We start from the raw sequence: 15,575 nt of genomic DNA, 5'->3' as shown, positions 1-15,575 counted from the left end.
GTTGAGGTTGATTCCAAAATATATATAGTTTGAGTTGTGATCAATACTGAGATACGTATACACTGGGTCGTGGATTGATTCAAGATAATATTTATCGATTTATTTCTGTACATCTAACTGTGGACAACTAGTTGTAGGTTACTAACGAGGACAGCTGACTTAATAAACTTAAAACATCAAAATATATTAAAAGTGTTGTAAATATATTTTGAACATACTTTGATATATATGTATATATTGTTATAGGTTCGTGAATCAACCAGTGGCCAAGTCTTACTTCCCGACGAAGTAAAAATCTGTGAAAGTGAGTTATAGTCCCACTTTTAAAATCTAATATTTTTGGGATGAGAATACATGCAGGTTTTATAAATGATTTACAAAATAGACACAAGTACGTGAAACTACATTCTATGGTTGAATTATCGAAATCGAATATGCCCCTTTTTATTAAGTCTGGTAATCTAAGAATTAGGGAACAGACACCCTAATTGACGCGAATCTTAAAGATAGATCTATCGGGCCCAACAAGCCCCATCCAAAGTACCGGATGCTTTAGTACTTCAAAATTTATATCATATTAGAAGGGTGTCCCGAAATGATGGGGATATTCTTATATATGCATCTTGTTAATGTCGGTTACCAGGTGTTCACCATATGAATGATTTTTATCTCTATGTATGGGATGTGTATTGAAATATGAAATCTTGTGGTCTATTATTATGATTTAATATATATAGGTTAAACCTATAACTCACCAACATTTTTGTTGACGTTTTAAGCATGTTTATTCTCAGGTGATTATTAAGAGCTTCCGCTATCGCATACTTAAATAAGGACGAGATTTGGAGTCCATGCTTGTATGATATTGTGTAAAAACTGCATTTAAGAAACTTATTTTGTTGTAACATATTTGTATTGTAAACCATTATGTAATGGTCGTGTGTAAACAGGATATTTTAGATTATCATTATTTGATAATCTACGTAAAACTTTTTAAACCTTTATTGATGAAATAAAGGTTATGGTTTGTTTTAAAATGAATGCAGTCTTTGAAAAACGTCTCATATAGAGGTCAAAACCTCGCAACGAAATCAATTAATATGGAACGTTTTTAATCAATAAGAACGGGACATTTCATTGCACTTGGTAGAGTGTGTGGTTAGAGAATCGTGTTGGGATTCTAGTTGTGATTCGCATTGGAATTGGCGAGTCGAGTAGTCTTCGGGTCGTTAAACTCGTGTGAGTAAGACCCGTATGACGATGATTGTGTTAGTGAGTTATGGAGGATAGGGTAACATTCCTAACGGAATATCCCTTGTTGTGGTAGTCGCGTCGATGTGCAGAAGGGTGTAAGACTTGGTGTTTCCAAGCATCTCTTTAGTGTTAGACTTAAGGTTTCGTTAGGCTATATCGTTTGGCCTTGTGGAATTGCGGGTAGCGCGTGATCGCTAAGAACTTTCGATAAGACAATAAACCGTAAGGTTTGTCGGGTAGGTATGACTTCGGGTCATTATTGTGGAGAAATGGGTGACATCGGGTGTATGAAATCCAAAGATCAAGTTTCTAAATTTCGGTAGATTATGGTGGGAGTTTGCATGACACTGCGTCAGGTGCCCCTTTATACCTGCAAAGTGTGATGTTCAACTCCGGTAATGGTGTGATCACTTTGTGCTTAGGGTGCCTGTGAGATACCCTTGGAAGCAGCGGAGGTTATAATAGTGATCGACGTGTTATAGTAATTCGATGGTTGTGAAAGTCTAAGTTTATGAGCATAGCGCTAAATACTTCTTATGAAGTGATGGGTGAGCGAATCTTGTTGATCTTAATTGATAGACGAGTAAAGATGACCGGTGAGCCGGTGACGGACTTAATGGTCGGTTAGTCCGAAGGTTATTATGAGGTATTAATATTGTGGTAGACACAATTATGGTGTCGGAGTTGGTCACTCTTCACCATGAGAGTGAGCCGTTGTTGATAAGGGTTCGTTGCGTGGAAGGTCGGGTGATCTCGACCGAGATGCACGACTGATTAAGCGGAGTGGAATATGCCTAAGAGGCGTATGTGGGATTTTGGTGGAGTCGCTTTACGAACGATGAAGGGTTGCTACTTGAGATTGTAGTATGAAGCTGCAATGTCGTCGCATGTACGACATTTAAAGTGAATGTTTGTGTCGGCTCTGAGAGCCTGAAGTAAATTCGTGGTGATTTGGAAATATGACAAACGATGAGAAGGGACATGTGTTTCGTGGAATGGTAACTCCGCGGGATGTTATCATCTTGGCGGTGAGGATATGGAGCTGAATCCTAAGTGGGGGAGTTTTTACTGTCGTACGAGGAAGCTCCGGTGGTATTAGATCAAGTGAAGTGTAAGACCTCTTATGTAAGGTGGTCGTGTAGCACCAAAGTGCATTATGAGACCAAGTGCGAAGCTGGAGTTCACGGAGGTGAGATAATAAAGTTGTTGCTGCAGGTGCTCGGAATGTAAAATCTGGGTTGCTATGAAACTTGGATCGTATTGTCGAATAGGTACAAGTTAGATATTGTGGTGGTTGATGTAATTTTTCTTGTCGGGAAACGTGATCATGGAATTTGTCAAGTGGGTTATTCCACTTTATAGACGATTTTGAGGCGGAGATGGTTGGTTCTGATTGTCTCGCTTAGAGACACGCATATGTTGCTTTGGTTGCAAGAGTGTGTACCATAGTGATGTGACCCGTAGGTTGCATTGAAATGTCGAGGCCATCCTTAACGGACGGTCTAGGTAGGAAGATTCACCCGGCTTTGGTGAATATTTTGTGGGTCGTGTGGCAAAATGCAGAAATTTTGTGATGATAATTTGCCGTTGAAGGAATTTTAGTATACGAATAGTTTCTATGCTAGTACTAGGAAGCCGTATTGTATGGTTCCGGGGAGAAACCCTATGACGATGTGTTGATGTTCCGTCTAACTCGTGGTATATTATGATCGTCCTGGATTAATCCAGTGACGGATAGTCGCGTATGGATCGATCGATGGAAAGGTGGTGCTCCTAAAGTGTTTATTTCAGGGTTATCGAAATTTCTTCGTTGAAGGAATAACCCGGTTGTGGTGATTGTAAGAAGTACTAGTCGGAGGAGCGTGTCGATTGCCCCATTGGCATCAACTTGTAAAGTTGCGAATCACGGGTTTTCTGGTGTGGAAAAAAAATGTTTGCACATAAGCGGATGTGCGACCGTTGAGTGGTACGGTTATGGACCGTTGAGAGTACTGAGTTTTGACGCTGCATGAATCCTTCTCGATTTGGATTAATGCAAGACATGGTTCACGACGTAGTGGATTTAATAGATTGCGTTGGGCTTCGAGTGTATGAGATATCGCTTGTTGCGGTAGTGCACGCTAGTGATTATTAGCGTGTGATGAGATTTTCGAATTTGCAGAAGATGTTTGGTTGTGTTTCGTAGGATCATAGGGCGTAGCTCTTAGTTGTATGTAAGGGTGGAGGCATTGAAGCACTTACCTCTTGGTCAACGATGAGGATCACGAGGATGTGATCCAGGCTAAGTGGGGGAGAGTTGTAACATCACATTTTTCATCATACATGTTCGAGGTACATAATTGATTTTTAGAATGTTCATACATGGTTGTATAATTGTATAAGATGATTTTACGAAGCATGTATGAAGGGTACCAAGCATGTACGTGTTGCTTGTTCGAATGTCGAAGAAAACTGGACGTTGTTTCAGTTACAAGGTGTGTACGTACCTTTTTGACCCCAAATAAAGTTTGAGTTTATGTTTCAAAACCTTACCATTAGAGAGGAAATCTTATTACGTTTCCAACGATATTTGATTCGTCGAAAACGGAGTTACGGTTTGAAAGTTACGACCAAAACAAGTTCAAAAACCGAAAAAAATGTGCCAGGCGCAAATTGCGGCTGGCTGGGGGTCAAAAATCCGTTCAGGACCCAAATGGGCGCCTTTGGGCGCCCGTTTTTGCGGCTGGCCTTAATTTGCGACCAGTAGGCGCAAATTGCGGCTGAAAACGCATTTTTGGTGATTTTCTTGATATTTTGAGTTTTAATGAGGGTTATTTGAGTCTTTTCACTCGGGGGTCAATTTTGAGCCTCTAAAACCGATTCAATCTCAATCTTATCCTCATTTACACACAAAACACTCTCATCTTCAACCCTAGAGAGAGAGAAGAGAGTTTAGAGAGAGAGAGAGCGCTCCATTTGGAGAAGAAGAAGGGTGTTTCGGGTCAAACCTCAAGTGTTAAAGTTGTTCATCTCGTTAACGGCTACGTTTTGATAGTGTTGGTAAGTTCTAACTCCGAATTTAATTGTTAAGATTCTTGTTCATGTTAGGGTTTGTGACTAGTTAGTGTTATAAACCCCATTAGTTGCAAGATTTGGGGGTTTTGGGTGTGGTTAGGGTGTATGGACCTAATTAATGTGGGTTTAAGGTTAGATGATGAAATTGGAAGTATTTGTCATAGTTTGGGTGTTTAATCACTAGATTATAAGTGTGTTGGTGATTTGAGAAGTCTATAAGAACTCGCTTACTAGTCAAAATGAGTATCGACTTTAGTTGTTGTCAAATTATGTTTTGGGTCAAGATTTGATGATTCGAGTGTTTAAATGTTTGATTTAAGTGTTAAAGGGTGTTTTGGAAAGTTAATCGCTAGTCGTTAGTGATTTTGGGCGTTTTTGAGACTTAGGTCAAAATGGGTCGACTTTGATTGGGTCGAATTTGGTAATGACACTAAATTGGATTAAATGGATGTTAAACACTCTTGTTAAGTGTTAAATGGCATTTTTGAATGAAAGTAAACGTGAGAAATGATTTCGGGTTAGAATTGGTATTTTAACCATAAAGTCAAACTTGGTCAACCATGAAACGGGTTTTTGGGTAATATACGAGATAGTATGCGTTTAATGGCTAAAGTTGATGTATTTGAGTATTTCAGGAACGCGGGAACTAGTCTCGTTAGTTTTGGACCTTCGGGTGTCGTTAAATGTATAAAAAGGTGTATTTTGCACTTAGGTATCTAAATGGGCGGATTGTGGAGGTAGGTATAAACCCTTGGTTAAGGGCGTTTGCATCAAATTCTCTTGAAGGGAATGTGTGTTGATTGTGTGAATACCTATATGTATATTATAGGTAAAAGCTTGCTCGGTTGTGTTTGGTGGCGACTTTACATACATGACTTGTGCATGCATCTCGAGGTGAGTGGGATAAGTATACATGTACGTATATGATGTGTTTATTTGTATGAATGGATATGTGTTGTCTAAGTTAGCAATATATGTGTTGTACGCTAACGGATTTATGAATGGATATGTGTTGTCCAAGTTAGTGTTATATGTGTTGTACGCTAACGTTTTACGAATGGATATGTGTTGTCCAATTTAGTGATATATGTGTTATACACTAACGATTTTATGAGCGGATATGTGTTGTCCAAGGGTTAGTGATATATGTGTTGTACACTAACGGTTGTTATGAACACCGATGGGAAATTCGAGTACCATTCCTTTTTACGATTGGTTAACCATGGTTGTGTGAATTTTGTATTAGCATATTTAATATTGAACTATATGCTATTGGTGTTGCTAGCTTATTGTGGATTGCGGATATTGGTTTATGCATGATGTTTGCATAGTTGTTGAATTGCTAGCTTGTATGCGGTATTGTGTAAGTGATTGCAAGTAAATAGATTATATATGTATATGTATAATTATTGCATTCACTAAGCTTTATGCTTACCCCTCTCGTTGTTTACCTTTTTACAGGTATTGTGATTATGAAGCAAGCTAGTTGTAGACTAGATGCTTAGGTGCGCTTGGGCTCGATGGGGTAGCTTTTGGATATTTGGACGTGGATGGGGGATTTGGTAGTCCCCGGGATTATGCTCTTGGTATTGGGTTGGGTTATTGAGTCTTAACTCGAATTTCTCGTGATCGGGTCATTATTACAAATGATTTTGTAAAGTGTAATTTGTGTGCCAAGGGTCATGATAAATTGTTAAACGTATCATTACGATGTTATGTTTCGATTAAAATAGAGTTGAAAATGTATTGTATTAATGGGACCTAACTAATAAAAAAAAATGTACTCCGTTTTTGGTTAAACGGATTGGGGTTGTTTCACATTTGCTTCACCTTCGCAAGGTTTTCACTGTACTACGCGAACAACAACTATATGCTAACGAACAGAAATGCCATTTCCTTACTAAAGAAGTGACGTTTTTGGGATATGTTATCTCGGGTGCGGGCATTAAAATGGACGAGGCGAAAATCATTGCAATCACAAGCTGGCCAACACCAACCACAATCCAAGAGGTCCGAAGTTTTCATGGGTTAGCGTCTTTTTATCGGCGTTTTATTCGGGATTTTAGCTCCGTCATTGCTCCAGTCACCGAGTGCATGAAACAAGGTCGCTTCATGTGGACAGAAGCTGCAGATGAGGCTTTCAATATCTTGAAAGCTAAGGTAACACAAGCCCCTATTTTAGCCTTGCCTAACTTTCACGATGTGTTTCAGGTTGAGTGCGATGCGTCGGGCGTGGGTATAGGTGGTGTACTCAGTCAAAACAATCGTCCTATTGCATATTTCAGTGAGAAGTTGAATGAGACACGACGTCGCTATTCTACCTATGATAAGGAATTTTACGCGATTGTGCGTACACTCGAGACATGGAGACACTACTTGTTACCATCAGAATTTGTATTATACTCGGATCATGAATCGTTGAAGTATATACATGGACAACACAAACTTAGCCCTCGCCACGCTAGGTGGGTCGAATTATTGCAAGCGTTCTCTTTCATCATCAAACACAAAACGGGTATTCACAACCAAGTTGCAGACGCATTGAGTCGTCGACACTCTCTTGTGTGTACCATGCAGGCGCGAATAAAAGGTTTCGCTGAGTGGAAAGAATCTTACAAGACTGATAGTGATTTTCATGAAATATGGGCCGAATGTTCTACTGGTGCATTTAAGTCATTTTTCATTCATGAAGGTTACTTATTTTATGGTAGTCGCCTGTGTATTCCTACGGGCTCAATATGAGATGCAATTATTCTGGAATGTCACGGTGGTGGTCTGAGTGGTCATTTCGGTACGAACAAAACACTTGCTTTGATTCACGACAAGTTCTATTGGCCACATATGGTTCGAGATGTTAATCGTGTTGTTAACCGGTGTCGCATTTGTCACATTGCAAAAACTCATGGCACCAACACTGGATTATATACTCATTACCTGTTCCTACAGGCCCTTGGGTAGACATTTCACTTGATTTTGTTTTGGGTTTACCAAAAACACAGCGGCATAAAGATTCTATCATGGTTGTTGTGGACCGTTTCTCTAAGATGGCACACTTTGTCCCATGTGCCAAGACCTTCGACGCGAGTCAGATTGCCCGACTTTACTTCACGGAAATTGTTAAGTTACATGGTGTTCCAAAATCTTTGACATCCGATCGCGATGTAAAGTTTGTGAGTCACTTTTGGCGTACATTATGGGCAAGAATGGGTTCAAATTTGCAGTTTAGTAGCTCTCATCATCCACAAACTGACGGGCAAACCGAAGTGGTTAACCGTAGCTTGGGAAATCTTTTACGGAGTTTAGTTGGTGATCACCCAAAACAATGGGATTTAGTCTTGCCGCAAGCAGAATTTGCATTTAACTGTTCCATTAATCGCACTACAGGGCTGACTCCATTTCAGGTTGTGTATGGGCAAAACCCTCTGACCCCTCTTGACTTGGTTCCACAACCTATACATCGTGAGGATCCAAGTGACGGGTTTGATCGAGCTGATCATTTTAAAAAGGTACATCAGCAGGTGCGCGATCGGATTGTTCAACAGAATGCTGAGTATAAGCGTCGGCTGATTTACGTAGACGAAAGCATGTGTACGAGGAGGGTGATTTAGTGTGGATACATTTACGCAAAGAGCGCTTTCCTGGAGGACATTTTGGGAAGCTCAATCCGCGTGCCGATGGTCCTTTCCGAATTCTGAAACGCATCAATGATAATGCGTATAAGGTTGCACTTCCAGGACATTATAACGTTTCGGCTACCTTTAATGTTGCAGACCTTTCTCCGTACGGTGGTGATGATCTTGACGATCTGGACTCGAGGTCGAGTCCTTTCGAAGGGAGAGGGAATGATGCAGTACACGATGACAATGGGCCACCTGTTGGGCCACTGACCTTGGATCAATATTTGTTGGGCTTCCAATTTAGCCTCTGTGATAAATGGACCTGAACATTTGCTGGGAAGACTTGGTTGAATAAGAGTTTGGTTAAGCTCACGTTGTTATTTTAATTTTTCTTTAGTTGTTATCTTTTATTCTCTTTTGGTATTTATCTTGTAATCGTGAACCGAGGATGGCAGTTTTTGGATTTTACATTTTTATTTGTTAATAATAACAAAACCGAGAAGGTTTCGTTCTTCCAAAACCGTGAAGGTTTACTTCATACAATCAAGCCGAGAAGGTTGATTACCTATCCCTCTTATTTATTGTTCTTATTTGTTTAGCCACGATCGCATTACATTAATACAACTTGAACTCGAAGTGCCGGTCAGACCAACCATTTATAATTAAACATAACCGGTCATCGGGAGAACACCAAGACTGCAATATCCCCCAAAATCATAACATCGGTCATCACGAATCTTCACGAACCGCCACAAAGAGGACACCAAGTGCAAAAGACCAGTCATATTACTGAAGCTAAAACCAGATCTTCAATAAGGAGATTGTCGTCTAGTATAACCCATAAGACACAACTGGAAAAGTAAGAGACTGACGAGACATAATCACGACCGTGAGCATATAATCTGGCAAACAAGAAACCACCACCACCCCACCAAAGCAACGGGCAACCACCACCAATAGGAAATTAGGAACGGAACTAAGAGACACTATCTCTATCCTTCGGAATATTACTCCATCTTTATTAGTTTATTGGTGTATCCAAATATCTGTATTAGGACTAATTAATTAAGTGTTCTATAAATAAAAATGAATTTTTTGTTCTGGTTATGGTTCATTTCTACACAGATATCAAACCATGCCTTTGTGTTTCATTGAGGCAACATTTGATCAAAGACAAAGGGACCTTAATGACATTGAATTGATCTTAACTGAAGCAAAATTAGATATGGACTTCAAACAGATATCTAACTTTAAACAGTTATCTAACTTTAAACAGGACAGAGTAAAAATTCAAATTATTTATATCATCCAACAACAGATTTTATAACTTACTAAAACAAACCATTAATCAAATCCGCTATCGTATGATTTACAATGATGTTACATCCTTTCTCTGTGAAATGGTACCCATCCCAGAAGAAGAATTTAGTCCTGTTATCGCATATTGGTGTGAGTTTGTTACACAAAGTTGACACCTCCATCAGTCCTGTTCCACAGCAACCTTTATCTATAACTTCAAAGCCTAATAAAAACAAGAATTTGAAAAAACAATTAGGTAAAATGCACCACAACTTTGCTGAATATATGTACTAAACAAGGTTGCAAAGATTGATACCCGGGCAAGTACTCGGTCCGGACTTTTTAGGGAGTACTCGGCAACTCGGGCAGTACTCGGATATTGACCAAGTTTGACTTTGAGCGGCATTGACCGAGTTTTGACTAATTTTGACCGAGTTTTTACCAATTTTCTGAGTAATCCTGAGTTTTGGCTGAGTTTGAAAGAGTTTTGACCGAGTTTGATCAAGTTGACCGAGTACTCGCTGAGTAATTCCGAGTTCTGCAACAGTGGTAAATATAGGACATACCGTAATTACGATGATTCTCCATGACGCTTAAGACCGGATTGTAGAAATCAACATAGGCAAACTTGGATTCAGGAAAAACACTACTTAAATTTTGGAGCTCTCGTTTTAGTATATCGTTGTACCATTGAAAAGCTGCGTTTAGGTTGTCTACGCACTTTCTAAGTGGTCCTCCACCTACGGTTCTCTGCTCTGGAAAACATCCTAACGGAGGTGCACCAAACACAGCTATTCTTCTTGCACCCAGTTTGTGTAGTTCCTACATTGAAGTTATCTTATTTATATTTGTGGGTTGTTTCAATAAAACAGAACTTGATAAGGTAAGCTAGATTTGATACCTGTACATAACTCAATGCAAAGGTTACTAGCGTTTTAGCATAAACACGGACATCATTTTGTCGTCTTTTATAAGGAATCCCGAAAAATTTTATTTGGATGTCGTTGCTACCTCCTAGTAACAAACACACACTGTTGGTGATTACATTATTTGTAACTACTTCTCCTATATTCATCTTGAGCTTCTTAATATATTGTTTAAACATGTCCAGTTGAGTCTCTAGTGATAAAGCTTTCTGAGAGATTTATGCCCAAAAAGGTAAATCAAATGAGCACAATTTAGATAAATGTGTAAGCACAAGTTTGTTTTAAAAGAAAATAAAATATGAATGCATACGTTTTCTTTGGCCGTGTCTGGATCATAGCCCGTGCTACCAGAGGCAAAGCTGACACCCGTTACAAGATCTTTAACTTGTATCGAAGGGTCAAGATAAGCTGGAACATACTCCTTTACTCCTAATGCGTTGGCTTTCGATTTGATATCACAAATATACAATCAAGTTAGTCGAAGTAATTAGATTATTGTATTTATTTACTAAAATAAAAAAGAGACTTAATGCCTTATGGGTTATACTCTCGTACATATATTCTTAATTTATTCATTTCTAAAAGTCAACGTTGGTCAACGCCCAACTCGTCCCCGTCTCAACTCTGACTCGTCCCTACCAACTTGTCCCCGACTCGCGACTTTTACAGCCTTGAGTGTGACCTATTGTATATGTACTTGATTGACATCAAATGTTGATTTCAGATTATAGTGTTATAGACGATATTCATGCATTAAAATTTCAATTTGATCTGGTACAACTTTACGAATAATATTAATTTCAAAATTCAAATTACTCCGCCTCCTAAATCTAGCTAGTACCTACTAAAGGGTAAATTAATAAATTTAGCAGAAGATTAATTTGAGAACCTTGAATTCAAGGAACATATATACTATAAGATAACAGCTTTTCAAAACAAAAAAGGATAAAATACCAAAACCATCAGCTAGTGATTTCCCATTGCTCCATCTTCCGGTTGATATTTCACCCGGAAAATCCTTTCCATAAGGAGGGTAATTTGCTTTGCCTGCATTTGTGACATAATTATTATTCCCTTGATCAACAAATGAGTCTCCAAACAATAACACGGCAGGTGCAACGACCCCTTTTGTATATACTATTTTTGCCTCGTTACTCTGTAAACCAAGAAAAGCATATACAGAAAAGACAACGACCTTGACAACTGAAAGGATCATTGGAAATAATTGAAGAAAATTACGTTCCTTGTAATAACAAATTCAAGACCAAACTATATGAATAATGATACCTATATATATATATATATATATATATGACATTAACCGGTACAAGTCAAATCAGTTGGCCATAACCTGTCAATTTAAGACGGGATTTTATCCGCAAGGATATGTTTTCTTTTAACAAATGCACATCTTATTAGACTACTCTTATCCATGACACCTGTCATACAACCACATTGTGTCACATCAGTGCCACCTCAACAACTTCTTCCTACCACTTAACTCATCACACTCCATAGTATCCATGACATACACCTTTACCATAAAATGGACCCACTAAAATTTTAATATAATGTACCACTCATAATGCATAATGTACAACCAAAAAAGCTATATGCTCCGTGATCAAACATTGGTATTCAACGACATGTTCAAGCACGGTCCTTCAGCGACTAGCCAAGGAAGCTTGCTAGTATTGGTGTCTTCAACGGTCTTATAATGGCTTTCACACTCCAACGACGGTACCGATAATAACAGTATTATTAAGTTGTTATTAATATTTAACTAATCCTAACTGTTTCTTTAACTGATGCTATTCTCTTATTAAGTTGTTATTAATCCTTGATGAATGAGATTGAGAGCATTTTGATCATTCTTTGTTACCTTACTTATATAATGGAAGTTCAATTATTGTTAATAGTTGATTTTGTAAGCAATAAAGCAAACATAGAGTTTGTGAAATAATTTATACATAAAACAATCGATAAACAAATAAGAAGAGCCAAACTAAGAAAAATTGAATTGCTATTTTATGCCAGACTACAATTTGATAAAATTTACATGACAATTAAACACCACATGCTTGCAATTAAAATTAGATAAAGTAAAATGTAGGACAACTTTTTCGTCCACAAATCAGAATCAGGTGTATACTTTTAACACATCATTGTTTTTAGCTTATCATTTTATGCCTAATTCAACCAAACAAAACCAAAGCAAAACTTCTTTAGTTTCACAGTGTTATTAATTAACAATTCAAATTATACTATGATAATTGATAATATATAATATATTACAGTAATAATTAATATGGCAACCAGTTATAGCTTCACAGAATCAAGAGTCACATGTTTCAGATACTCTTATAGCCACGTTCGTCTTAAATCAAGAACTGTCAACTTAAGCGATGGTCATTATGGTTTTCAAGTCCACGAGCAATGCCTAATGCTACTGTCTATCTTGTACCCAGTTTAAAACTGCCTCTCGATGTTTAAGTTCTTTAAAATCATTACCAAAAATCCAAAATCATTAATCAAGAGAACCATAAAAGAAGCCATTATTTTCAAGACAAAAAACAGTTTACACTATTGTGTTGAGCATATAATTTTTACCAATCAGCACCTACTAATAAGTTGTAATAGAATAGAATTGGCGGTAGAACTATAGACGATAATGGCAAACACGTGTGGGTCAATTAGGTTAACTTTTCAGTACGGCTCTAAGCAAGCAGGTTTGGGACCCTTAAACACATTTTGGCCACTAAAAGATATGTTGACAAAATTGATTTAATGATGACAACGAATTGTAATCAGCAAACGTATTTATATGCGGCCAACATAAACTTATAATTCTTTATTTGGTTGATAGCTTGTTATGATGTGTCTTAGTATTTTAGGTTGTGCTACACAGACTAGCCAACACAAGGCTATTCGGTACAAAGAATATTTATTTTATTGGTGCAAGCGAGCTAGCACAGAAGCAAAGCAAGAACAATCACAAACGCTTAGATAGATTATGTCTATTACTTCACTGCATAGTTTATTTGATCGTGTCACTTACAATCTGTGAATCGGTACTGAAATTCATTCTTTGAACTGCCATTCCCTGCGGCACATGGGGCAGTGCGCTTGTGGAGTCTGGGAATTCACCCACTTTAGAATGCAGTGAAGATGGAAAGCATGGTTGCGAGCACCCCATACTGCACAAATAACCAGAAATTAGTTGCTATTTATGAGTAAGTAAGATAGTTGTCAATGAATCAATCAATATGATTATAATATGTGAATGTAAAAGAAACTGTCATGGAAAATTAGCATGGTCAATCAAGTTCACACAAAGGTTTTAACCAAATGTATTCATTAGAAACTGAATGTTTGGAACGAAACATATACTATTTAGTAGGTCCACCAGAATTCATAGGCAACAGGTTAAGAAAGTGCGTAAACAATGAATTTCGTTGAATCACGTGAATTATCTAAGATGGCTAAACTGGCAGTCATGTAAATACAGATGACCATCATAAAATGACAACGCTAATTCTTCTAAGTTCTAACCTATGCAAAGTTATACTGCATCTCCTCATGAAACAATACAAAATGTGAAGCATAATCTATTTGAGTTGTTCCAATTTGGAGGCATTGAACAAGCTACTACTCTAGTTCATCAATTTGCAAAAAAAAAAAAAAAAAAAAAAAAAAAAAAAGAAATAGTGGTTAATAATATATTGTGGAATGTAAGTATCAATTAAATAAATTATTTTTACAATAGATGATAAATGATAATGATATGGAAGGTCTGAGCATCCAAAATATACTTTTTGACGACATTGATCCAACTGCCTGTTTCCTTTTTTTTTTTTTTAATGAAACTTACTGTTATTACAAATATTGACCGATTTGGGATAGAATGTAAGCTAAACCAACACATTCATCAGTGAGTGTGTCAAAATTGACACTTCTATTGTAGATTCCTAGAAATAGTTAATGCTGTTAATTATATACGAATTAATAGTAACCATACGATGTTAAACCCTAATTTTAGATGAAATATTAAGTAACTATATACACTTGCAAATCGGAAGTATCAATGTAGTTTCTGTGTATAACTGAAGAGAAAGAACCTGAAGATGAAGCGATTCAGCCAAGAAGATGATGAATCAACCAAGTTGGAGCGCCTTTGAGTTTAAATTTTGGGGTACATTTCAATCCCAAGTATATACTCGTCAAAATCCGGAAGTAAAAGGGCCCAACCATTTTTTATTTTTTTTTTAGAACGGCAGAATTTTATTAAGCTTATAGTAAGAAACTAGAGGCAACCAACAAACAGAATTACAATGGCATTGTTCCTAGAGGCAACCAACAAACAGAATTTTATTAAGCTTATAAGCCAATTGTTCCAAGAAACATGTTCTTTACTTCTAACTAAATCCGGATCGGCCCGCGCGATGCGGTAAGGCCTTCTGGGTTGAATATTCACACTTAACGTAGCGTTTTGTATTTATAGAATTACAAACGCGTTGTGACAGGTGTGTTTGAATACACGTGATTAGTATCTAGTATACCTAATGGCATGCGCGTTTTTAACGTCAGAAAAATTGCTTAATTTGGATTGTTTATTATAGGTGTAAGTATATGTATGAAAGATAACCCGAAATATTTAGAGGTTTTAAAAAATGTCTGTTTCGCGTATAGTTAGTTGCATTGTGTGCATAAACTTATTTCGAGTTGAATGGTGGTTTCGGAAAAATTTAATGTGTGGCGAGCGAAAAGATATGGACCATTAAAATTTTGGGTGGAGTTTGTTTAAGGTTTTTAAAGAGGCCACCTCTTTTAGTATATAAGGATTAATTTTTAGCCAATCAAAAGAAAACTCCTTATAGAATCAAAAAGCTCGTGTTTCTTCTCATGATCATCCGAAAAAATAACACCATTTCTGTAAGTAACTAGGGGGGGGTGAATAGTTACTTAATACGTTTTTAACACTTTTTCGATTGATCACCAAATTCGATTAACTTTGATCAACCAATTCAACTCAAACTTGATGTGTGTAGTGTATATGTTCAAAATGATAAATGAAGTAATGTAAAGAACATAGACACAAGAATTTATAGTGGTTCGGGTGGATGTTAACTAATCCACCTTAATCCACTCCCCGATTACACTAATCAGGATTTGTTGCTTCACTAAGCACTTTTCTCCAAACCCGGTGGAGATCCGATTTACAAGTCTTCAACTTCTTTGGTAGACAACAAACCTAATCTTTCTATCCCTTTGAAAGATCAACTACAACCTAGATCAACTTGTCTTCACCTTGGACAAGTATTAATCTCCAAATAAGATTAATCAACTTCCTAAGTCCCTTTAAGGAAGTAGATCACTAAGCTAGCCTATGCTTCTACTAATTGAAGTTACAAGACTTATACACTTT

At 37.4% G+C, this 15,575-nt stretch overlaps 1 protein-coding gene across 1 annotated transcript; it reads right to left on the bottom strand.

Moving 5' to 3' along the window:
* Positions 1-9,213: 9,213 nt before the first annotated feature.
* LOC139859684 (GDSL esterase/lipase EXL3-like) lies at positions 9,214-11,366 on the bottom strand. Its single transcript, XM_071848466.1, has 5 exons — positions 11,105-11,366; positions 10,461-10,591; positions 10,126-10,359; positions 9,791-10,046; positions 9,214-9,447 (listed from the first exon to the last, which is right to left on the bottom strand). Exons 1-5 carry the CDS (start codon positions 11,364-11,366, stop codon positions 9,257-9,259), a joined length of 1,074 nt encoding a protein of 357 aa, XP_071704567.1. The 3' UTR covers positions 9,214-9,256.
* Between the last annotated feature and the right edge of the window lie 4,209 nt (positions 11,367-15,575).

This window comes from Rutidosis leptorrhynchoides, chromosome 7, assembly GCF_046630445.1.
Source record: "Rutidosis leptorrhynchoides isolate AG116_Rl617_1_P2 chromosome 7, CSIRO_AGI_Rlap_v1, whole genome shotgun sequence".
NCBI classification, from domain to species: domain Eukaryota; kingdom Viridiplantae; phylum Streptophyta; class Magnoliopsida; order Asterales; family Asteraceae; genus Rutidosis; species Rutidosis leptorrhynchoides.
Note: the sequence above shows the minus strand (reverse complement) of the source record. Positions and strands in the feature narration are given on the sequence as shown.

Bases quoted from the DNA above. Each gene is read 5' to 3' on its own strand.
- LOC139859684 (XM_071848466.1), bottom strand. From the start codon at position 11,366: ATGATCCTTTCAGTTGTCAAGGTCGTTGTCTTTTCTGTATATGCTTTT. The intron at 10,592-11,104 runs GTATTTTATCCT...TCAAATCGAAAG, and splicing joins ATCACTAGCTGATGGTTTTG to CCAACGCATTAGGAGTAAAG. The intron at 10,360-10,460 runs GTATGCATTCAT...TAAATCTCTCAG, and splicing joins CAGACACGGCCAAAGAAAAC to AAAGCTTTATCACTAGAGAC.